We start from the raw sequence: 23089 nt of genomic DNA on the forward strand, positions 1-23089 counted from the left end.
CTGACCTTGCAATTCCCATTCCTAAGCATCCACGTATGGCCCTCTTCAAGCTGGCTCTTTCTGCTGCCCCACGCCCCCTGTCACCCCATCCCACCACCGTCAATCGGCCCATTTCTACCGCACCACCCGCATCTGACTCACCTAGCTTTGGCGGCATCTATCGCGGCGAGTCCTTGTGCAGGGGCGCCATCCTCGGCAGCAAAATGAGCGCCCCCCCCCCCCCAAAGACCAAGCCGTCCGTCCAATCCCCTCACATGTGTCTTCTGCCTTCTTGTGCTCTGCTGCCATCGCTCCTCCATCTCGCGCTGCCAAGACCACCACCACCGCACCCACACAGGCTCGAGGAGTGGCCACAGGCAGCTGACTGCTGCCATCGTGCCGCCATGCTGTGCGCACACCCCATCTCTCACCAGGCATTGAGGTCGTCGTGTCGCTGTGTGGGACGGGAGACAGGAGGCTCCCTACGGGCAACGTCGACGCACAGAGTGAGTGGTGGGTGGGAGGAGAGGAGAGGAAGGGAGGTGTGCTGGAATTAATCCTTGTCGTGAGCCTCGAGGACTCGTTTCACGACGGTGTGGAAGCAAGGAGTTCGTATACGGCTATGTGTGTAGAGTACAGAGTCGGATCATGGGATGGCATGATTCGTGTTAGGATTCGGAGTTAGTAGCGCTATAAATATGAGTTGTAATCTCTAATTTGTAAGCAAGACACAGAGTCGTGCAAGTCACGAGTTGAATAGAGTCTAAAAGTTTCTCCAAAGAGTTTTTGCCTTGTCTTATTATTCTTGTCGAGATACGCGACTTCGTTCTCACCGAGTAGTATGCGACTCAGGAGTAGCTGGACGTTGCTGGTGGATCGGCATGATCGAGAGCAGCACATACACGACGGATAGCCGGTCTGGTCGTAGTCGAGCACGTACGACTGATCGCTCAAGTTGGTCATGACTGGTGGTCGTGAGTTGGCGTGCTCTCATACTTTTGGTCGCTCGGGTGGTCGAAAAGCTTGGTCGCGTGCGTTGTCGCAAATCCGGAGTGGTCAGGCACGTGATCCAGTGGTCGGACCCAACATCTGGTATCAGAGCTGGAAGTGCATAGCACTAACTTGTGAAGATGTCGATCGTACCTCAGGGCGAGGTGGCGCGGGAGAGCGGTGGTGGGCCATTCCTGTACCCGCAGTTGACGACGATGAACTACAGGAGCTGGGTGATTCGCATGTAGGAGATGATGGAAGATCAAGGCATCTGGGAGGTAGTCGAGCCAGCAGTTGGTGAGGCCGTTGACGAGAAGAAGGATAAGAAGGCAAGGTCGCATCTCTTCCAAGCGCTCTCGGAGGATCTCCTGATGCAGGTGGCAAGGAAGAAAACTGCAAAGGAGATCTGGGATTGTCTCAAGACAAGGTTCGTTAGCGCGGATCGCGTCAAGAACATGCGGCTTCTAACATTGAATAGCGACTTCAACGCCATGTGCATGCAGGAGGGAGAGAACTTAGACTAGTACGCCGGAAGGCTCAACAGCATGTCCATCAGGTATGCAAACCTAGGGAGATGCTCGACGACGCTACATTGGTCAAAAAGCTATTCGACACGGTGTCGAATCGATTCCTGAGTGTGATCACCGGGATCGAGCAGTTCTACGACCTCGACAAGATGCCGTTCGAGGAAGCCGTGGGGCAGCTTAAGGCGTTTGAAGAACGTACTCGCTCGCGTGCATCCGGTGGCAATAGCATCGGCGACAACTAGCTTCTATTCACTCAGGCCGAGTGGCAGGCGCGACAGAAGAAGGATGGTGGAAAATCGTCATCAAGCAACAAGGGCAAATCCCACCTTGCTGCAGATAGTAGCAACCGCGACCAGGGTGGTCGTGGACGCGGCAGAGGCCGTAGTAGAGGTGGTCGTGGCGAGATGTCACGCAATGACAAGGAGAACGGCTCGGGCAGTGATCGCCGCAACAAGAGCCACATCAAATGCTTCAACTGCCACAAGATGGGGCACTACGCGAACGAGTGCAAGGCACCAAAGAAGAAGGAAGAAGAGACACATCTCACTCGTGCTGACGACACTGAGCCGGCCCTACTACTCGTGGTGTTAGAAGAGCCAGCACAAGAACAGTAGCACCAGCGGGGAGTCGTGCTATTGAATGAGGAGAAAGTGAATTCGGAACTGCACGACACAACGGAGGGAGGCTCCATCTCTGAGGTCTGGTACCTGGATGATGGGGCCAGTAATCACATGATCGATGACAAAGAGAAGTTCAGAGAGATGGACAAAGGCGTCACTGGCAAGGTGAAGTTCGGGGATGGCTCCACGGTACAGATCATGGGCGTAGGGTCTATTGTGTTCAGCTGCAAGAACAACGACCAATGGCTGTTGCAGGAGGTCTACTACATTCCAAGATTGTGCAGCAACATCATCAGCCTTGGACAACTTACCGAAGTTAGACATAATGTGATCATGAATGCTAAACATCTACGTGTATATGATAATAGTCTTGCACGGTTGCTTATGAAGGTGAGGCAAACTCCAAATCGCCACTACAAGATCGAGCTGCATCAAGCGACGCAAGTGTATCTCTTAGCCAACCTTCAAGAACCGGCGTGGCTTTGGCATGCGAGGCTCCGACATGTCAACTTCATTGCTATGAAGCCGCTCATCGATAAGGGGATGGCGGCAGGAGTGCCGCCGATCACACACCCGAATGAGTTATGTCACATGTGTTTGCTGGCAAAGCAGGTGAGGCAGTCGTTCCCGGCAGCGGCAAATTTCAGGGCGGAGAAACCACTGGAAGTGCTACATGTTGACCTTTGCGGGCCAATCACACCTTCGACTCTCGTCGGTAACAGTTACTTCATGTTAATTGTTGATGATTACTCAAGGTGGATGTGGGTGTTCGTGATCAAGTCGAAGGACTAAGCTTTCTCCATGTTCCGAAAGTTCAAGTTGCAGGCCAAGAACACGAGCAGGCAACGCTTCAAGACGTTGAGGACTGATCGCGGCGGGGAATTCCTCTCTGCTGAGTTCACCTAGTTATGCGAGGAGGCCGGGATCAAACAGCACCTCACTGCGCCATACACGCCACAAAACAAGGGCATGGTGGAGCAGAGGAATAGGACCATGATGGCGATGGCAAGGTCCCTCCTCAAGAGCATGAACGTGCCTGTAAGGTTTTGGGGGGAGGCGGTGCCGCACGCGGTGTACCTGCTGAACTGCTTACCAACGAAGGCACTGGATGAACGCACCCCGTTCGAGGCTTGGAACGGAAGGAAGCCGCATTTGGCACACCTATGTGTGTTCGGCTGCACTGCACACGCGAAGGCGACAACACCACTTTTGAAGAAGCTCAACGATCGAAGTCGCCGATGGTGTATCTTGGCGTTGAAGACAGCTGCAAGGCACATCATCTCTTTGATCCAAGGCGCAGGAAAATTCATATAAGTCGTGTTGTTAAATTCAATGAAAACATGTAGTGGAGCTGGTGTACAAGAACAGGTGACGGAGAGCCATCTGATTTCGATGTTGAGGAGGTGATTAGCACTGAGCCGCCAGTGGGAGGTACTATGCCACTCGCGGGTGGTCCGGTAGATATGCCAACATCCGCATATAAATCAAGATATATTTCAACTTAATTTGTTGTGCTTCAGAAACAGCACTAAAGCATGTATCGTAAGTGCGATGCATATGTTCACAATTTCTGGCATGATCATAAGAATCTCCGTTGCAAAACCTGAAAAAGGTGCATCTTAAAGCATTCCAATGATGGTAGCAGGATTGACTTCAAAACTCCTTTCTGATGAAGGATATGTAATACTATTTGTCCATATATAGCAACGAGAATTAATTTGGACAACCAGTGTAAATAGTAAGTTTGTGCTGCCATAATTTAAATCTCAGAATACTAAAATAAAAATCCTGAATAAAATTAAACTAGATACATAATAAGCAAACAGTGTCACACTCCCCGACAATGGAGCCGTACGTAGAAGAGATTTAGTACTCCAACAAATGCAAGTGATCGCTATCAACAGTTGATTTCAAATGTGTGTGTGTATCCTATCCATGAGTGGCTGACTGGTTTTCATAATTGCACATGTTTCAAACCAAAGGAAATTAATTACTACAAATATATGCTATTAAATATGAAGTAACGGAATAGTAAATTGACTAAGATATAAATTACGAAATATAATTAAATGTTGACAACATTTTTTAGGTACCGATTCACAACTAGTAGAGCCCTACGTATCACTTATGGCATCAACAACATCTATATATGGGAAAGGCAAAGTTAAATATACTCCCTCTGATTGTAAATATAGGTTATTTTAGCCTCCTCAACTATTCTCTAAATATAAGTCATTCTCGAACTTCTATGCATTTTTTTCTATTTTGTTCTCATCTTACCCTTATTTAATAAATGCTATCACTCTCACAGATGAATGAGTTATTTTTTCCAATGCAGAATAAATGAAGGGTAATAAGACCATTTGATCTATTTTTTTAATCCTTGTGTACAAGTCTAAAACGACCTACATTTACAATCAAAGGGAGTATTTGTTAAACATATTCGTCTGTAGTCTGTCACCCTACGACTTCTCATCCCATCACTTCTAAGCACTAGAATCCTCGATGTCTTAACCAAGGAAATATGATTCACAATCGATATTTGTACACCCTCGTGAAGAAAGCCATTATAAGAATATGGTAAGCCTTATCGGATCCCTGCTCTTCCTCACAAGACAGTTTTAGGATCCACTACTCTTGACAAATAAATACTCCCTCCATTCAGATTAAAGGGCATGTAGTATTTTCTCAACAGCCACAAAACAGGGCGTCAAAGCCTGGTACACCGCGTTCTCTCATAAATGCCCCGCCCTCTGCATGGATGCGCGTGGGCGACGCTTGGTGAGATGTTGCTGCATTTAGTAAGGCGCTACTGCACGCGCTGCTGCATTTAGTTAGTGACGCTTCTTCTCACTACTATAGAACATTCATTATTGTCGGTTTCAAACTGATTTTTATTATCGGTTGTACAACCGACAGTAAAAATAGTTCTAAAAGAAAAAAAAAAGAAACAAACTGGCTCAACTATTGTCACTGCCGGCGTGCTCCGCCGCACCAACTTAGCGTTGCTCCGCCCTGCTCGACCCCGCGCACGAGCCTCTCCGCCGCCGTTGCCGCGCCAGCTTGATGTTGCTCTGCCCTACACAAGAAACACGACGGCACGATGGTCGCCGCCACAGAACGTGCCGACGAGGCCACATACATCGAACCAATACAAATATGCTTGAGACCAACAAGTTCCCACAAATTATGCTTTAGACATACGCCGAGGAACCAAACAAATACACATATGCTTCAGACCAACAAGTCTGCAGCGACACATACGCCGAGGAATCAAACCAATACACGCTGATGAGGACGTCGACGCTGATGCCGCACTTGTCGGGGATGTTGGCGTTGCCCATGGTGGCACCCCTGAGCCTGCCTGCCATGCTCTTCAGGCAGCTGCACGCCGCCTACCGGTCGGCCATCGAGAACGCCTTGTTGTTCAGGGACCTCACCCCGATGCAGACGCCCTGCCCATCGTGTACTCTATGCACAGCGCGATGATGGACATCACGTACATGCTCCAGCTGCCGTTGTCGCTCGGCAGGACTTGGCCGTCGGCCAAATCTGCCATGGCCAACCACCACCATTGGGCCTCCTCCGCTCGGAATCTGTCGGTGGGGTGAGAGAGAGAGAGAGAGAGAGAGAGAGAGAGAGAGAGAGAGAGAGATGAGGATGGGAGGGGCTCCTCCTCCTCTCCGGCCACCTCCACCGGGCCACCTCCACAAGTCTCCTCCTTTTCGGCCACCTCCAACGGGCCTCCTCCTCTCGGGATCTAATGGTGGGGGAGAGAGAGAGAGAGGTGAGGATGGGGGGCTCCTCCTCCTCTCCGGCCACCTCCATTAGCCACAAGCCTCCTCCTCCACCAGGCCTCCTCCTCTCCGGCCACCTCCACCATCGGGCCTCCTCCTCTTGGGATCTGCCGGTGGGGGAGAGAGAGAGAGAGAGGTGAGGATGGGACTTAGAAAAATGAGGGATGGGGGTGCGGTTGGCGTGAAAAGATCGCGAGCCAGACGCGATGAGGCCAGCGGAAACGGAAGTTCATTGAATTTTTTAGTCCGATCCCACGTTTACTGCCAGCTCGTATTACGAATCGACAATGATAAGTATCACTGCCAGTTCTCAATACGAGCCGACAGTGATGACTCAGTTCTTGAATTTTGTGCCTAATTTTTTTTGCACAGCTTATGAACCAGCAGTAATGCTCCATCACTGCTGGTCCATTAGGAACTGACAGTGATAGGACGGCATATAAGCTTATTTCTGTAGTAGTCTAGATATGTTTTGTGAGGCCATCCGAGTCCACTTCATCGGAGTCGTCCAGGAAGAGCGCGCGCTCGACGAGGAGCATGCCCAGGTGAAGCATGCCCTCATCAGCAGCAACGAGGGTGACAGCTCAATGGAGTGAGTGCTTCATCTCAACGAGGAGCACACCCAGGCGGAGCGCGCGCTTGCCGGTAGTGACGACGGAGACAACTCGATGCTACTTGACTCCAAGCATGGCAGCAAAGATAATGTCTAGAACCTCAGCATGCTCTCCTGCCACGTCGTTGATGTAGTGGATGTGATGGAGGTCAGGGCAGATGATGAAGACATGGAGCTGCACGTGCTCCCTACATACCACCCAAGGCGAAGAAGATGGCAACATGCTCTCACTAGCGGCACCCCACGATGACTACACGTGGACTGTGAAGATTTATGACTTCAACCAATTCTTTTGCACGGTAATCCTACCCGATGAAGCTTCTCTACACGCTTGGCGTGTCGACATGGAATGGCTAGCTAGACACAAAAAAAGCACCATCACCAAAGTCATCAACCTCTATGATTCAGTGCCGGAATTCGTGTACGCCGTCCCAGACTCCCTAGTAGATGATAGTTATGTCCCATACACCTTCAGTGAATGGTGAAGTTCAAATTAAGATTGTTTTGTTGTTGCTAAAAAACCTATCTAAGTGATGTTTTGTTGAATTTGAGTACTATTTGTCTCAGTGAATGGTGAAGTTCAAATTAAGAATGTTTTGTTGTTGTTGTATGGGAAGAAATGGAAATCCATGGATGATCTTCCCATTATAGTACAAAAAAGACAAACTAGGACATGGCATTATAATTGAGATACTCAATTGCTTGGTTTACAATTTCTTGATCACACTACAAACTAACGGGAAGAACGCCATTCCTCTCTAGTGATTGCTTCTTCAAGTGTGGAATATGGTAGTGTTGCCCTCCTTTTTGATGTAAAATCTCTCTCATGCATGATTGGTGAGTGAGAAAATAAAGTTGCTCCTATCAGTCGAATACTCATCAAAAGCTTGGAGAACCTTGGTGACGATGTCTTCAACATTACCCGGACATGACTTTTGAAACATGGCTTCAAGATCTGCAAAAAAAAAACCTAGGTCTAACACATTGAGACCAAGAGAGTTAGGCGGCTGGCAAATCATCCTTATGTCAAAACCATCAGCAGCCGCCGCATGATAAAACTTGATATCATCGACTGCAATATGCATCCTAGCATTGTCCTACTGGATGTATATGGGGGTGCCATGTTCCTTCGCTGGCCATTTCTGCTTGATTGCGGGCAAAACCTTGTTAACAAGGTACTACTGCATCACCTTCATTACTAAGGTAACGGCAGGCCTATTCGCGCTACTTCTTTTTGCCGCCTCTACAAAAGTGAAAGGAAATATGCCTATCTTTCCTAAGAATGTCACATTACCATCACCGTGAAACCTAGACCTTGCAACTGCCATGAGCAACATCACCTTCTCTATTAAATTCGTGCTCTATGTGTTTCTTTCTAGATCCTCCTAGTCTAGCGCCAAGTAGTAATTTTTAGTCTTCCTCGTGCGATAGAACCACTTCTCATTTATGTACATGATATTGTACATTCCATGAAAAGTTGGTTCTTGCAGCAAGCTAATGTTGTCTAGCATTGAGAGGTAGAAACAAATCTTTTTTCTCTTGTTCCCTTCGGTCAATGTAAATTTGATGGCATTCGTGTGCCGCCTAAACTTGCCTTCTTTCAACCACATAAACAATGTAATCTTTGACATATGCAGTTCTTCGGCTAGATCTTGGAGTGTGATTCTCTTACACAACGACACTTCTTCAATAGCTTCATGATAGAAGGTTATTCTCTTGCGGCCACAATTCTTTGGCTTCTTGCTCATGACTATGTGTATCCCACCACCCTGCTGGCCATTGTGCCATATCCACTGCACAACTCTCAGAGGCACGCCCATTTCATTAGAAATGTCCTTAGTCACTCCACACTTCAAAATGTCAAACCAAGATCTCTCTAGAATCATAGCATATATGGCTCATTGTTCATCATCGGTGTATTGCTTACCCCTTATGACATTGCCATCTTGATCTAATAATGTATGGGAAAACATAATTAGTCTCATGTTTAAGAACAAGCACTTTACTCAATCGCGTACCAAAACAAAAAATAGTGAGAGGAATAGACTTACTCGTTTCATGAGCATGCTTGTGTCCGTGGTTGTGCTGTCACCGTGGTCTTTGGCACCGTGTCCATGGCTGTGCTCATTACCATGGTCCTTGACACCATGTTCATGATTGTGCTCATCATCGTGGTCCTTGGCACCATGGCCGGTGAGCCCGAGCCCACACATGGCATGCCTGCGGTTAACGAGCCCAAGCTTGTCGTGGCCGCAGATGGTGTGACCATCCTCGGCGTGCTAGCACCCGGCGTGACCTCACCCAGTGAGTCTGATCATGTCATGGTTGTGGATGGTGTGAGCGTGACCATGCCTGTCCTACCAGCGCCTGGCGTGACCGTGCCCACGGCCAGCAAGCCCGAGTCTATGGTAGGCGTGCCCTGTGGCCGCCGTGACTATTGTTGGTGTTCGACCTTCCTCCTCTCCTTGCGCATGGCCGGTGTGCTCCTCGCCGGAAACATCACCACTTCCTTCTCCGTCTCAGTGCACATAGTCGCGCGCACCATCCCCGGCACCACCTCCTTCGTCGACTCCCTTCGCATCGTCTTCCAACTCAAGATCATAGTTCAAGTCAACCTCTTCCCAATTGATCAGGATAGTAGGAGCATTAAGATCTAACCTAGCCATTTATTTGGACCATGTACATCTTTGGTGTTCATCGGGTATTTATACGAAGAGAGGAGAGCAGAGGGGGCGTAGCTAGATTCTGAAATTTCAATGACTCTTTCAAATTTTCCATGCCTCCTTATCTCACTCAACCTTTCAAAAATTCAATTGCTACACTGCGACTGGCCATGCATGGGCCACACAGACAGCAGGCTCTAAACTTCACTGCGACTAGCCATGCATGGGCCATGCAGGCAGTGGCGGAACTATGGAGCAAAGGGCCAAAGGAAACGTGGGGGCATGGGGCTGGAGCAAAGCGCCAAAGGAAACGCGGGGTCACGGGGCTGGAGCAAAGCGCGGGCGCAACCAGATGCTGGAGTGCACGACATGCGAGGCGACACAGCGCTTCATCTGAAGCGTACCGGCTTAATTGATCTCTGTTTAATTAGGGGTAAATTAGGAATAATCTCTCCCGCGCGCCACAACCTTGGTGTCAGCGAAAAATACTACATGCCCTTTAATCTAGAATGGAGTAGTATTAACTAGTGAAACACAGCTAACATTTGCCTAATAAAAGAAAAAACAGAATTATAATCCTAAAATAAATAGATTAACTACAAAAGCAAAGGATATGGTAAAACCGTTCAACATTACTTTCTTTTTAGATCCAAGACTTTGAGCTTTATCAATCAGCAGGATAGTAATCGTGTTGGATGCACCCTACAAGAAAAGGTGGCACTGATTTAGCAGGTACACCTTATTAAAGTTCTGTTTGTTTCAGCTCAGGATTATAATAAACGGTTTATAGATGGTGGATTATAATAAGACACTTATTGTTTCAGCTCAAGATTATAATAAACTAGTTTATTTGTTCTGAGCTGAAACAAATAGCTAACTTATTTGTCCAGATTATTATAAACTGAAGTTCAGATTATAATAATCCCATAAGCTGTGAAAATAAACTTATTTCAGTTTATTTTGGTCTTTTACTATACTATCCATTAAATTTAGGAGAAATTACCTGCTAATACCACTCTCCCCACCCTACACCCGAATCCTCCGCCCCCTATTGAGGGTATTGCAGACTTTTGCTAATAATTCAGACTTCAATAATCTAGGTTGCTAAACAGCTCATAGCTTATTTCCCTCTAATTTATCATAATCCAACTTATTATAATTCACCACTTATAAACCGCTTATTATAATTCTGAATTGAAACAAATAAGACCTATAAAGAAAGCAGATGACGCTTGTTTAGTGGTTACATGAGCTGCCATATTAGCATCACGTTTTACAAATATTAAATCAAAAGAATTGAAGTTCCTACTAAGCTTTTGGATTTGCACTAGGACGGTAAGACGGCCGGCCAGTGCTCTCGTCTTGTTCGCCATAGATTAAACAGCATTTCTTCTTGCACTTCTCAGGGAAAACGGAGTCTTGATGATCCCTTGTAGAGGCTTATCAGTGAAGCGGAGAAGATTATAGGCCCATGCGCCGGCCACTGTACCGCAGCTCGGGCCGACAATGTACACCCAGATGCTGGCATAGCGGTTGGCAATGATTGCCGGGCCAATAGTCCTCGCCGGGTTCATGGATGCTCCTGATATAGGCCTGTGCATCAGGTCCGTTGATTTTCAAATATTGTCATTTAGACATTGTTCTTTTATAAACCACAGTGTGCTCCCATTTAAAAAGAAAGCAACCATTTAGACATTGTGATTTATAGTTTGTCAAAATTTATTTTTTTCTGCTACTGGGAGAGGTAAATGCATATATAATGGGAATGGTTTGTGCTGTACCCGGCAAAGAGGACGTTTAGCAGGACGGTGGCTCCAATGGCAAGGCCACCTACTTCACCAATCTGCACCAACAGGCAAGTTTCTTTTCAGGAAAATGGAGCATAATTTTGTTTTGAGAAAAATGCAGCACAATTTCTTATCAAGTTCAATTTCTGCATTACAGTTACAGGTGACCTTGCGTTGATTTTAATGTCACAAGTGGAATGTATCCTCCAGCTTCCAGTTCCAACATTAATGCTTGGTGTGTTGTAAGTGAAAAGCAATCAGTATTCAACTAGTAATCACTATGCAGAATGGCAATGGTAAGCGAAGTCATCCAATTATTCTTGTGATGTTGAGCACCACGATTTCTTGTTCTTAAGTTATATGTTTTAACCTAACTATAACCGTTGAAGTATGAGATGACCCATCCTCTAAAATGAGGGCTTTTGTATAATTGCACGTTATACATCACAGTAGGTCAGTAGCGCCAACTAAAAGATTTTTTTTTAGTGAACTTTCACTACCTACGAAAGTAGTGAACACCCTCGGCTCAACATATCTGAAAAAAATGCAAATAATCCAACAATTTGCAAAACATAATAAAAAAATTATGAGATTTTTTCCATAAAATATTTTATTCGTTGAGATATTATATTTGAATGGTTGAATTTTTAGGAAAAAAATACAAATCAAAATATATGCAATATGTATCATATTTTGTTCACTTAGTCATAAACAACACTATAATTCAAATACTTTTTAATTTGGACACTTGGTTTGAAAGATAAATGCATCTGAATCTTAAAACATACTCACATCTCCACCTTCCAACCTAAAAAGGAAACGGTTCACCACATGACTAAGTGGTCGAGTACACTACTTTGCAAAAACCAAAGGAAAAGGCTATACCGAGCTAGACCAACATGGGTAGCCAAGTTCAACACACGAAGTGAGGAAGCGACTGTCTTTCAAGGATTGAGGCGGGCATGATCATGATAGAACTCAAGTTGGCACACATAAGCAAGTGATCAGCCTGTCCTTTTGTTTTAAATTAGATATTAGTGCACCCATAGTGTAGGCGATACTATATATATTCAATTCACCACATGACACAGGTGCTAGAAAAATCTCTCTCATCTCAGCTTAGCTACCTCCCCTTCCGCATAATGGTTAAGTGTTACCGCCACATGACCCTGAACTAATCGTCAGTTCCATGCCGCCACACAAGGCACGACATTCGCCGATGCAGCGATGCGTAATGGTAAGTGTTACCCGGGAGTTTTTTCTTTATATTCAAATATATTGTGCCGGGCAGGGCAAAGTTAGAGCTTCAAAAATCGAGTCTACACTTTAATATATGTAGATCTAGACGGCGCATATGTTTAGAATTAGATGGTGCATAAGAGGTCAAATTAAATTGCTAATAACTAATATTTTATTTTATTTCCTAATGCTAGTGCACTCGGGTGGGCTATTGTAGCTTCGCCCTGTTGTCGGGTGCCACGAGCATGTGCCCTTGGCAGGCTTCTTCTCCAACAAATCAAGCTGCACTTAGCCCCTACCTCCTCTCACCTGGGCTGGGCTTGGAGGGGGGCCTCTCACCTGGGCTGGGCTTGGAGGGGGGCAAACCAGGCGGCCGCCCTAGGCCATCAAAACCCACTAGTGAGCTCTCACATATAGGTATACATATATACTACTTGTAACACAATAAAGTATATCAATCTAAATTCCAATTGATTGGCAGCCACAGTTATATTACTATACATGGGCTTTGACCTTTGGCCAGCCCAAAAGAAGCAACTTTGTTGTTTTAGTTCCTTCACAGTATGTTAGCAGTAGCCTAAATTAGCAATCCTTTTATGCATAGAGAAGTCAATGAGATTGCTTTCTCTCGTGCAGTCTTGACTGCTGCGTTTAACAACCATTGGATTGGGGATACAAATTCTTACGAGTTCCACATGATAATTGGTAAGATATTTTTTAAGTTGATTCAATGTTTTTATAGTTTTGCACTAATTTTCAATCGCTAATGTATTTATGTTTAATTTTTAGTGGTCCTTGCTATCATGCATCTGACAGCGAAAAAAGAAAACGAGTAGATGAGTTAATAAAATACACCTAAGGGAGCCATTGACAATTTTTTAAGAGTATTACGAGCGGTTCAAGAAACCCGAATGAGTTGACAATAGTTGCTGAATAAGAACAAACTAATGAGAATTCAGAAGACTAGGACCCTATAAAAGACAATATAAACATCCATGAGAATAGTAGCAATGCAAGTGGTCATGAAAACATATTTAATGCAAGAAATATATCTTTATAATTTATATATTAATTTATTTTTAATATTTCAATTTAATGGGTCATGTTTTTAGTTTTGTCCCTAGCCACCAAAATCCCATGCCTCTCAGAAATCCAATCGTCCTGGCCACTACTACTCCTCCACTAAATCCGGCCGCCCTTAACCACATATGTCTGCCCTCGACTGCCTGAAAGGAAATCACCGGATTTGCCAATGACATGAGGAAGCTCGCCACCTCGAGAGGTAGGCCTGCTTGAAAGCAGCGGTGTCGGGGTAAGGAATCTCGGCTCTAGCATCATCGCAGTGTGTGGAGCGATCGATGCCTCGACGCTTTCTTTCTCTTCAAGCATATCGGTGGAGAGAGAGCATTGTCGGTGCTCTTAGCTTGATCAATGAAAGTTTGATTTCTCATATTTTTGCCTCGAAGTTCTATCTCTCAGACAAAAATGTGGAGCTGCATCTCACTTGTACTTTGATTTTAATCTTCTTTCACTCATAACTAGCACGAACAATCTCATTACCTAAGGTGCACGTTGTCAGCTTTACCATGTCGTTTGCACCCACCTCACTCATCTACAATCTATAGTGTATAGGTATAGACCAAACGATGCAGTAGAATGGTCTGGTCCCAAACAGAGGTCAAAGACAAGTGCATGGAATTTTTTATATTTTGATTTTTATATTCTACAATAGACTTCTGAGAAAACAATTTCAAAAAATATATCTTTTTGCACATCGCTATGATATTTGATGCCATAGTTGAATAGCACATTGCTGTATCATTTGCCGCTGCACTAGCAGCAAATATCACGGTGCCATAAAACAGAACATTTTTTTACATTGTTTTCTCGTAGATCCATCGTAGATTTTTTTTTTAAAAAAAGACCAAAATCTAAAAATTCCACCATCAAGTGCCCACGTCCTTCGAGGATCGCAGGCAGGCTCATGCATGTTGTATCACGCTGAGTGTATTATATGCTACTTTGCGTCGAAAAGACGTAATTGGTTAACTATTTTTATTATCACATATTAAAGAATATATACAAATGTGTCCACGTTTTTTTGATGCGGTCTTATACATAGAAAGATAATGGGGTCAAAGTTTAGTAGGGATAAATAATACTTACAGCTCTATTGTCCGTGGCGACTCCGGAGATGACGAACATGAGGTAAAAGGAGATGATGAACTCGAGCACCAACGACTGCGCATCCGAACCCGTTGGCACTGTCCCAAAGAAGTGCTCCCGTGTGCTTCCAAACAGCAGTCGCAGCACCAGGCTCGCCGCTAGCGACCCGGTCATCTGCACTGCCACATACGCCGGCACCTGCACCACCATTAACACAATATATCAACAACAGGAAGGCCTACAACAGACATTGTCTTGCTCCAAAAGTATCCAAACAAATGTAGAGAAGAACAAGGAGCAAAAAAAGTTCTTTGTGGTAGCCAAGTTTGTCAGAATCAAGATCTTGAATTGATTTAATCATGGATTATAAGGTTCTACCATACGTTATCAGTAGTCATATTAGCATTTATGTACTCTAATGAATCCGCTACCACTGTTCCGTTCAAACACCGTCTATGTATTGTACACACACGGTCTAATCCTTCACAGCTTGTGCCCATCTTTACTGGCAACTTAATTATTCTCATTTCATCCACACCTAGAGAGTGCCTATAACCAAAGCAATAGCACAGCCAATAGTAAGAGACTTGCATGTGTTTTGGCAGGATTGACCATGAGCCACGTGCACCTCTTCTCTAGCCTCTCTCCTCCCAGCCCCCATCCAGCATTCTTCTTCTATCACCACCCACTTAATCTCCTATGCCTACCCAGCTCGCTCTTCTTCAGTACCTTCCCCTCTATTGTCCATACTCGTCCACGCCACAGCTACAACTCTACCACATGACTCCTTCATTGGACTCTTTGCCATGTAAACTTGATATTGTAAAGGAAGTATGGATTTTCGATAAAGTAAGTTCTTATTGAACTCAGACAATTACATCAAGGTGATACAATTGTACTGAGAGTACTCCCGACCTTTGCATAATCAAGATGCACACAACCAAAAAAAGAGAAAAGAAAATATTAAAAAAGTATAACAAAGGTGAAAGCAGGAGATACTATGGTACTCCGATCCTTCGACTAGGCCGCCGCCCAATAGTAAGTATGGATATGGGGAATAATTTAAAGTTGGAGCTTTAGAAGAAGAAAAAGATTTGATGGGAGATGGAAATCCCTTTTTTTGGGAGCAACGGATGCTTCACTAGGCAATTGAAATGTAGTAAGAATCTTTTTTGAACCTTGCAACAACAATAGCACATCAAGTGCTATTGTTACTGTATACCTTCTGGAAAAATTTATTCTTAAGTGTTTCATGTGTTGTCGCCTGTTGTCACTGCTTTTAAGCTTTGGTTATTGCAATATATTCTTTTAACTATGAATCCTCTCTTATTCTTATTTGTTATGAATGTGTAATTGTTGCAACTATGGTTGTTGTGCCTTATTGCAACTATGGTTGTTGCGCCTTATATATACTAATAAATTTGTTTATCCTTGGATTTCCGTACATGTTTCCAAACATAATATCTTGTGTGTGAACAAAATATCAAAGTTTTGTTTAGTTTTTTGGGAGATAAATTTTCTTGTCAGATAATTTCATCAAATTGTACCCTTTTTTACACCTCTTGCTTCTATTTGTTACAAATGCAGTTTTGAAACATTGGGCAGAACATCCGATGGTTTGGCTGCCATTGTATATATATCCGGGTTCTAGATGTCCCAAGAATTCTAATTCTCAATTCCGTTTGCAAACATATGATGAATATATAACAATTAGAGTAAATTTTGAAGGACCACACTTATATGGTCCAAATTATCTCAAAACTACACTTTTCAGAACCAATTGCATAAACCTACATAAACATTGCACAAATTACCACAAAAACTACATTTTTCAACTAAGACCATTAGTTTTGATGTCGACTGACATCTCAGGCCAACAAGTAAGTATTTGTTTGGTAGAGCTCTCTAACTTTCTGATTCTGTGGTGAAAGTGATTCTGTATGTAAAATCGTTTGGTATGCTAGTAGTGGAAGTGATTCCTGAGAGAAGATTGTGTTGAAATTGAAGAGAATCAGCCGGGAATTGGTGGAAGCTAGATTTTTCAGCTTCCACCTTGCAGTACAAAATGTGGAAGTGATTATCTCTGATTCTGGCGTGGAACTAATTCACCGGCAGGGCATTTGGTAGCGCTCCCGCCGATTCTGGGGCGGAATCAGCTCCCAGAGCGCTACCAAACGGCTCCTAAAGCACAGTTGAAGCTCAATTCATGAATGGGTAAACTTTTGTGTAGTTTTGTGATCACATACAAATTACAATATCTACACATGGGCCTAGGATGTCAGTTGACAGCAAAACAAGCGGCATCAGTTAAATAGTGTAGGATTGTGATAATATGGGTAAAATTTGTGCAGTTTTGTTAAATGACTTCTAAAAAGTGTATTTTTGCGATAGTTTTTGTCACATAAGTATAATTCTCTAAATTTGCTCTAACAGTTAACATAATGGTCAAATAATGCCAATACATATTAACATATGATTTTCAAAAATTAAACTTTCAAAGATTGTGTAAAAGAATATAGTGCAAACAAAATATATATGAATATACAAATAAATCTAATAATTAGAAGATACTATGCTAAACAGTTTTAGTAATAACATTCTAGATCGATAAAATCAGATAGAACCATGTGTACACATAGATAAAATCCTCAACATTACTGATTAGATTGTCATGTCAACTTGCACATATCATGTTGGATTGTGATCTGATTGTTGGGCTATAAAGAGACGCCTTCGGCCCATGTTTTGGAACAGTCCGTATTAGACTCGAGTCATATGTGTCTACCCCTATAAATATATCTTGTAAGCTGCAAGAAGAGTTGAGACGCTTATTGTAATCCCCTGCATTGTACATATCCATGATATAGTGAAGATCGCCAATTGGCACCTGTGGTTTTTTCCCGCAAGGGTTTTTCACGTAAAAATCGTGTCTCGTGTTTGATCCTGTCGTGCTTGATCTCTTTCAAGTGGTACTAGAGCCGGATTAGATCTACACGAGAAACATTAAAAAAATAGATCGGTTTCTTTTTTTTCGTGGCTGTAGAGCACCCGGGTCTACTCGACGACAAAGGAAAAAGAATTCTGTAGAGCACCCGGGTCTACTCGACGACAAAGGAAAAGAATTCGCAGAGCACTCGGGTCCGGCGAGTAGACCGAAGTAGACTGAAGCCGTCGCCGTCCGTCGGGTCAGATCATTGATTTTTTTTTAATCCACCGTACTCCACCGGGCGCGAGGAAAGTTACCAGGAGATTGGTTTCTTGTTTGAATGCTACACGTACACAAAGTGTACCAGGATTTCTGTATTTTATTGCTTCGTGCACACAGGTCTGTACCAGAGGGTTGCAGCCTATTTTGTTGCTGATTATTCTTCGCTATGACTTCTTTGAAGTATGATATTCCATTACTAGACCTAGATACAAGGTTTTCTCTATGGCAAGTCAAGATTCAAGCTGTTCTTGCGCATACTGATTTGGATGATGCGCTTGATAATTTTGGAAACAAATAACGAAAGTCTTGGTCCAATGAAGAAAAGAGAAAGGATTGTAAAGGTTTGTCACAAATTCATCTTCATTTATCAAATAATATTTTGTAGGAGGTTTTGCAGGAGAAAACCGCTGCTACTCTATGGTTAAAGCTAGAATCAATCTGCATGTCAAAGGATCTGACCAGCAAAATGCATCTGAAGATGAAGTTGTTCACGCATAAATTACAAGAGGGTGGTTCTGTGTTGAATCATCTTTCGGTCTTTAAGGAGATCATTGTTGATCTATAGTCTATGGAGGTAAAATATGACGATGAGGATTTGAGTCTTATTCTTTTGTACTCATTGCCCAGTTCTTTTGCAAACTTTAGAGGTACCATATTATACAGTCATGATACACTAACTTTGAAAGAAGTCTATGAGGCCTTGCATGCCAAGCAAAAGATGAAACAGATGATGTCTACTGATAGCTCGACTTCCAATGGAGAATGTTTGATTGTGCGTGGCAGGACAAAGGAAAAGAATTGGCATAATAGCCAAAGAGGTAGAAGTTCGAACAGTTATAGGGGTTGTTCGAAGTCCAGAGGCAAGGAAAAATTCTGCAGGTATTGCAAGAAAGATAATCATGATATATCTAAATGTTACAAGTTGAAGAATAAAGAAAAGAGGAAAGGTAAATCTAATGAAGAAGGTAAAGCTTTTGTTGCTACTTCCAATAATAGTTCTGATGGAGAGACTCTCGTTGTTTTTGCTAGATGTGCTAGTAGTGGTGATGAATGGATTATTGACTCTGTTGCGTCTTTCCATATATGTATACATAGAGATTGGTTCACCACTTATAATTTTGTTCAAGATGCTGGTTCTGTTAGGATGGGTGATGACAACCTATGTCCAATTGTTGGAATTGGATCAATTATGATAAAGATGAATGCTGGCATTGTTAGAACCTTGACAGATGTGAGGCACATTCGAGGTATGAAAAGGAATCTTATATCTTTGAGTACTCTTGATAATAAAGGGTATGATTGGTCAGGTGGAGATGATATTTTAAAGGTGAAAAAAAAGTTCCCTTATTGTAATCAAAGGTGATTTAAAGTCTGCCAATTTATATCATCTCCGAGGCACTACAATCACAGGTGATGCTGCTATAAGTTCACATTCATTGTCAGATTATGATGATACTAATCTATGACATATGCTTCTTGGGAATATGAGTGAACTTGGTTTGGCAGAATTGAGCAAGAGAGCTCTTCTTGATGGACATAGCATCAACAAGCTGAAATTTTGTGAGCATTGTATTTTTGGCAAGCATAAGAGGGTGAAATTCAACACTTCGGTTCATACAATAGAAGGTAGTCTTGGTTATGTGCATTCTGATTTATGGGGACCATCTCGTAGGCTTTCGCTAGGTGGTTCTCGTTGTATGTTAAATATTATTGATGATTACTCTAGGAGAGTTTGGCCTTATTTTTTGAAGCATAAATCAAAAGCATTTAAAGAGTGGAATGTTATGGTTGAAAGGTAAACTAAAAAGAAGGTAAATAAACTTTGCACTGATAATGGGATGAAATTTTGTTCTGGTGAATTTGATTCATATTGTAAGTCTGAAGGTATTGTGAGGCACTACACTGTTCCTGGTACTCCACAACAAAACGGTGTTGCTGAGCGTATGAACAAAACTATCATCTCGAGGGCCTGTTGCATGTTGTCTAATGCAGGTATGCATAGACGTTTTTGGACTGAAGCTGTTTCCACTGCGTGCTATCTTATTAACGATCACTAAATATTGCCATTGATAAAAAAAAACTCCAATTGAGGTATGGTCTGGTTCTCCAGCTGATTATTCAGAATTGAGAGTTTTCGGTTGTCTTGCTTATGCTCATGTTGATAATGGTAAATTAGAGCCTAGAGCTATTAAGTGCATCTTTCTTGTTATAAATCTGGTGTTAAATGTTATAAATTGTGGAATTCTGCAACACAAGAGGTGGTGATTAGCAGGAATGTTATCTTTAATGAATATGCTATATTGCCTAATGCTCCTGTTCAAAGTCAGCAGAGTCCTAGCGTGCAGGTGGAGCATTTTATTAATGCAGAAAGTACACCAGATGCTGCTGTCCAAGATGCACTTATTGCTGAAAATTTATTTATTGACCATGATTCGTCTAGTGTTCCATCTTCTTCTAATGTTGTGCAGCCTACATAATATTCTATTGCAGTTGATAGGCCTAAAAGACAAATTAATCCACCCAAGAGGTTAGTTGAGGAGTGTAATATTGTTGTCTATGCTTTGAGTTGTGCAGAAGAAGTTGAAGGTAATGCAGAACCTTCTAATTATAATAAGGCTATTACTTCTTCTAATTGCAATAATTGGATGACTGCAATGCAAGATGAAATGGAGTCACTTGAAAAGAATGATACTTGAGATTTAGTCAAATTGCCAAAAGAGAAGAAACATGTTCGTTGCAAGTGGGTTTTCAAGAGATGGGAGGGTATTTCTCCTAATGAAGCAGGAAGGTATAAAGCAAGGTTGGATGCTAAAGGTTATAGCCAGATTCCAGGTATTGAGTATAATGATATCTTCTCCCCTATTATGAAGCATAGTTCTATTCGCACTTTACTCAGTATTATTGCTATGCGTGATTATGAACTTGAGCAATTAGATGTTAAAACTGCATTTTTACATGGGGAGTTAGATGAAGATATTTATATAGATCAACCCGAAGGTTTTGTTATTCCTGGAAAAGAAGACCGTGTCTGTAAATTAAAGAAATCTCTTTATGGTTTGAAACAATCCCCTAGACAGTGGTACAAGAGGTTTGATTCTTTTATGCTCTCTAATGATTGTAAGCGTTCTGATTATGATAGCTGTGTCTATTTGAAGAATGTTAATGGTTCAGCTACTTATTTGCTTCTCTATGTCGATGATATGTTGATTGCTGCAAAGGATAAATCAGAAATAGCCAAATTAAAATCACAATTGTGTAGTGAATTTGAGATGAAGGATTTAGGTGTAGTAAAGAAAATTCTTGGTATGGAGATCATTAGAGATAGGAAAGTTGGCAAGTTATATCTTAGTCAACAAAGCTATATTGAGAAGGTCCTTCGTTGTTTTAATATGCATGATGCAAAACCAGTGAGTACTCCGTTAGCTGCATATTTCAAATTATTTTCAGCGTTATGTCCCGAGTCAAATTATGATGTTGAGTACATGTCTAGAGTTTCATATTCAAGTGCAGTTGGTTCACTTATGTATACCATGGTCTGTTCTCATCCTGATTTATCTCATGCACTAAGTGTTGTTAGTAGATTCATAGCTAATCTTGGCAAAGAGCATTGGAAAGTTGTTCAGTGGATTTTCAGATATCTGCGTGGTACTTCTAATGCTTGTTTGCAGTTTGAGAAATCTGGAGATGGACTTGTTGGTTACATTGACTCAGATTATGCTGGTGATTTGGACAAGAGCAGATCTCTCACAGGTTATGTTTTAACCATTGATGATTGTGCTGTTAGTTGTAAGCATGTTTGCAACCTACTGTTGCTTTATCAACTACTGAAGCTGAATATATGGCTATTTCTGCAGCATGCAAAGAAGTTGTTCGGCTAAGAGGTTTGTACACTGAGCTTTGTGGAGATAATTCTTGTATTAATATTTTCTGTGATAGTCAAAATGCTATTTGCTTTACAAAAGATCAGATGTTTCATGAAAAAACAAAGCACATTGATGTGAGGTATCATTATATTCGAGATGTTATTGCTCAAGGTGATATTAAAATATGCAAGATAACCACTTATGATAATCCTGCTAATATGATGACAAAGCCAGTTTCTGCTACTAAATTTGAGCCATGCTCAAGTTTAGTCGGTGTTATAGTTTGAGTCCTAGAGACTTTTGGCGTTAGTGATATTTATTATTGAAGGAAGTTCATTGATGATTCTTTATTTGCTACAAGATGGAATTCATCTCAAGGTGAAATTTGTTGGATTGTGATCCGAATTTTTGTTGGGTCATAAAGGGACGTCTTCGGCCTAAGTTCCGGAACAGTCCGTATTACACTCGAGTCGTATGTGTCCATCTCTATAAATATATCTTGTAAGCTGCAAGGAGAGTTGAGACGCTCATTGTAATCCCCTGCATTGTACATATCCTTGATATAGTGAAGATCACCGATTGGCGCCAGTGATTTTTTCCCGTAAAAATTTTCCACATAAAAATTGTTTCTTATGTTTGATCCTGTCGTGCTTGATCTCTTACGTATCAAAATTACCTCCACTGATCAAACTAGCCTAAGGGTGACAAGTTTACCCATTTAAAATTTTACTTTGGATCGAATTGAAACTTTGTAAAGTATGTACAGTTATACTCAGTCAAGCATTGTAAAGTTAACATTTTTAAGACTTGAATTGAAACTTTGACAGCCTTGGTGGCAGGCGGGCAGCTACGTACCTGTTTCCACGACAAGCGGCCACAGGTGGCGAAGGCGATGGTGACGGCGGGATTGAGGTGCGCACCGGAGATGTGGCCGACGGAGTAGACCATCACCATGACGGTGAAGCCCCAGGTGATGCCGATGCCGACGAGCGTCACTGCTCCGCCCGTTCTCTGGTTCACCACAACCACGGCGCAGCCAGCGAACATGAGGAAGTAAGTTCCGAAGAACTCGGCGAGGATCTGTTGCAGGTGATGACCAAATGCTGCCATCAGAAGACTGGCTGTAGCTGCGTAGCATCAAGTGATGAAGACGACTAAGATGTGGACTTGGAAGAAACTCTTTGGGCTTTTAGCTTCTTTAGCCGCGGTCACTCGTGCTTCAATCGCATGAGGATTCCTCATCAAGGATTGGAGGGCACAACTTGCAATAACCATATGATTCTCTGACGAACCTATCAGCTATGCTTTGCGAGAAGCGGGAAAACTTAATTTGGTGGACACTCAAGAATCATACCTTCTGCGCGAACTGGACGGAGAACATTGAACGGTTGCCGGTTCCATCTAGCTCTGAATTCTCACGCCTTGCTTGGCCGCCGCCGCCTCCTCCTCCTCCTCCTCTGCCTTCCTCCAGATCCCCGGAGCTTTCTTGCAAGACATTTTCATGCTCTGCCATTTCTATCTGTCTCAGCAGCCTTTCCTTGTTCTGACCTGAATTCTCTATCTATAAGAGGTGCAGCTTGGTCTACTATCTGTGGTGTCCGGTACCCAGCTATATGGCAATACCTTGTGTTATTTGA

The 23089-nt window shown here is 43.0% G+C and overlaps 2 protein-coding genes across 3 annotated transcripts; one reads left to right on the forward strand and one right to left on the reverse strand.

The window, feature by feature from the left end:
• Positions 1 to 1220: 1220 nt before the first annotated feature.
• LOC133883982 (uncharacterized) lies at positions 1221 to 2110 on the forward strand. The gene is made up of 3 exons (XM_062323398.1): positions 1221 to 1396; positions 1540 to 1663; positions 1754 to 2110. The coding sequence occupies exons 1-3, from the start codon at positions 1221 to 1223 to the stop codon at positions 2108 to 2110; spliced, it is 657 nt and encodes a 218-aa protein (XP_062179382.1).
• An 8253-nt stretch (positions 2111 to 10363) lies between these two features.
• Positions 10364 to 23044, reverse strand: LOC133885330 (aquaporin NIP1-3-like). Of its 2 annotated transcripts, none has more exons than XM_062325031.1 (5): positions 22807 to 23044; positions 22308 to 22532; positions 14382 to 14579; positions 10971 to 11032; positions 10364 to 10771 (listed from the first exon to the last, which is right to left on the reverse strand). In XM_062325031.1, exons 1-5 carry the CDS (start codon positions 22963 to 22965, stop codon positions 10651 to 10653), a joined length of 765 nt encoding a protein of 254 aa, XP_062181015.1. In that variant the 5' UTR covers positions 22966 to 23044; the 3' UTR covers positions 10364 to 10650. The 2 variants fall into 2 exon arrangements, with proteins under 2 accessions (XP_062181015.1, XP_062181014.1); XM_062325030.1 differs by having other exon boundaries at positions 10364 to 10782; positions 22807 to 23033.
• Positions 23045 to 23089: the final 45 nt, after the last annotated feature.

Source organism: Phragmites australis, chromosome 11 (genome assembly GCF_958298935.1).
Source record: "Phragmites australis chromosome 11, lpPhrAust1.1, whole genome shotgun sequence".
Taxonomy (NCBI): Eukaryota; Viridiplantae; Streptophyta; class Magnoliopsida; order Poales; family Poaceae; genus Phragmites; species Phragmites australis.